Source organism: Branchiostoma belcheri, unplaced genomic scaffold (genome assembly GCF_001625305.1).
Source record: "Branchiostoma belcheri isolate BF01 breed outbred unplaced genomic scaffold, Haploidv18h27 scaffold113, whole genome shotgun sequence".
Lineage (NCBI taxonomy): Eukaryota > Metazoa > Chordata > Leptocardii > Amphioxiformes > Branchiostomatidae > Branchiostoma > Branchiostoma belcheri.
Window position 1 is genome coordinate 688,975 of NW_017802525.1, and position 1,879 is coordinate 690,853.

At 38.7% G+C, this 1,879-nt stretch overlaps 1 protein-coding gene across 2 annotated transcripts in view; it reads right to left on the reverse strand.

Annotated features, from left to right (window-relative positions):
• Positions 1-1,455: 1,455 nt before the first annotated feature.
• Positions 1,456-1,879, reverse strand: part of LOC109462216 (centromere protein C-like) — a 6,647-nt gene continuing 6,223 nt past the window's right edge. For both annotated transcript variants that reach the window (XM_019758744.1, XM_019758743.1), the window contains exon 7: positions 1,456-1,763. In XM_019758744.1, coding sequence (XP_019614303.1) covers positions 1,471-1,763 — 293 coding nt within the window. In that variant the 3' untranslated portion in view covers positions 1,456-1,470. The remainder of the gene's footprint in view (positions 1,764-1,879) is intronic.

Below are 1,879 nucleotides of genomic sequence, written 5' to 3' on the forward strand. Positions count from 1 at the left end.
TTCATATTTACGCCTCGCCACCTCTGTTAAGATGATTATCTTATCGAACTTGACAGAACGCGATTGTCTACTCCATTTCCATTATAACTGTTAAGTAATAGAAATTGTGTGAGAGTTCTTAATGGGTTGGGCTCTTTTCTGATATATATAGTACGCCTAAGGCCATGTTGATTTGATTATATGGATGACATCCTCTGGGAACCCCAAAACTGATGCGCGCGTGCGAATAAAAAAAAAGTTTTGCAAAAAAAAAAAAAAGTTGCTTTCACTATGAAATCTACATGGTCATGAAGGTTGAACAGAATATGTTATGGCGAATAATCTACCCTTCGAATTCATTTCTTTACATATTTTTTGTCTTTTTTCCTTTGATTTTGGAATTCTACGACATTGGTATCGTTTCTAAATGTTTTCCTTGCAACTTATGGCATATTTTTGCTCATTTAGCAACTGTTTTGCACGATTTACAGTATTTGGTTGAAAACTTTTTTTTTTTGGAAACGGCCGAGAATCCATGCGCGCGCGGATGTCATCCATATAATCAAATCAACATGGCCTAAGTTATAACTGTACAGCAATCATGGACAACATCTGAGGGTCCAACTACGGAAGGATCCGGCTTAAAATAAGACTTTATAAGTCCCAAAAATAAATTTCAATTGTCCCAAAGTGAGGATGAACTGTCCCAACCTGTTTTTTTTTTGCAAGTATTGTATGATTTCAGGTTGAAGTCAACTTTATTTTGCTTGTGTTTATTCCCAGGTGCCCTATAATTGCGGTGTAGACGGGAAATTCGGGGAGACTTTTCCGGATCCAAAAGCCGAGACGTGTGCCTGATAAACCAAAAAAGGCTGACGTTCTGATGTTGATTATTTTTCTATTGTCCCAAAAATGTTCCAAAGTGTCTTTTTAGTTGTCCTAGCCTAAATTTAGTGGTCAGTGGCCAATTGGACCACCTTTAATTTTTAGCCCTGTTAGGCCACAGCAAGTAAATCTTATGGATGACATCCTCTGCAGACTCCAAATCTAATGCGATAGGGCGAAAAAAACAAGTCAGACCAAAAAATAAGATTCCTCCATTTTCAAATTTTGACATCATAAACCTTGTAGACAAGAAATGATACCTATATTATGCTAAGTTTACTTCCAACTATTACAACATCCATTGGTCACAAAAAAAAAAGGTTTCAATCATTGTACAATGGTTTTGATTGAGTGGGAACATCGCATATACAAAGCCATCATGGTAAATCACCACATATGAAAGGAATAAAATGCATCACTGCATCAAAGTAAAAGACAAAACAATAAAATCAGAGACCTTGTCTTGTCTCCTCTCTACATATTTATCTGCCATCCATGTTCTGGCATGGCAAGTTTGGTAACAGACATCTTTTCCCATTGACATGTTGACCACTGTCGGAGGGCAACAAAATTTCTCAGTTCTTATTCCCTAAAATCAGGCGTAAATTAATGCGTGTGATGATATCGTCCATAAAAATTACTTAAAGTCACTTCAAGACATTCATTCCTTCCTTCCTTCCTACAACATACAAACAAACAAACAAACAAACAAACATAACGTACCAGTGTGTCGTTCCTGACAAACTGTGTACCCTTCTCCTGGCGTGGCTCCAGGATGATCTGTCCCAGCCCAAACTGAGGCTGGCGCAGGGCCTTGCAGACTTTGATGCCATCCTCCTCCGTCGCTGCCCTTCCCTGCGGCCCGCGGAAGTCAAACATGCTGGTCGTTTTCACGCAATCTGTGGAAATCAGAACACTACAGCTTTAGGCCACACCAATTTAATTTCTTGATTAACGGATTCGCCCGCTTCATTTTTTTCTGGATTTCCAAATAAGGCCACACCAATTTAATTTC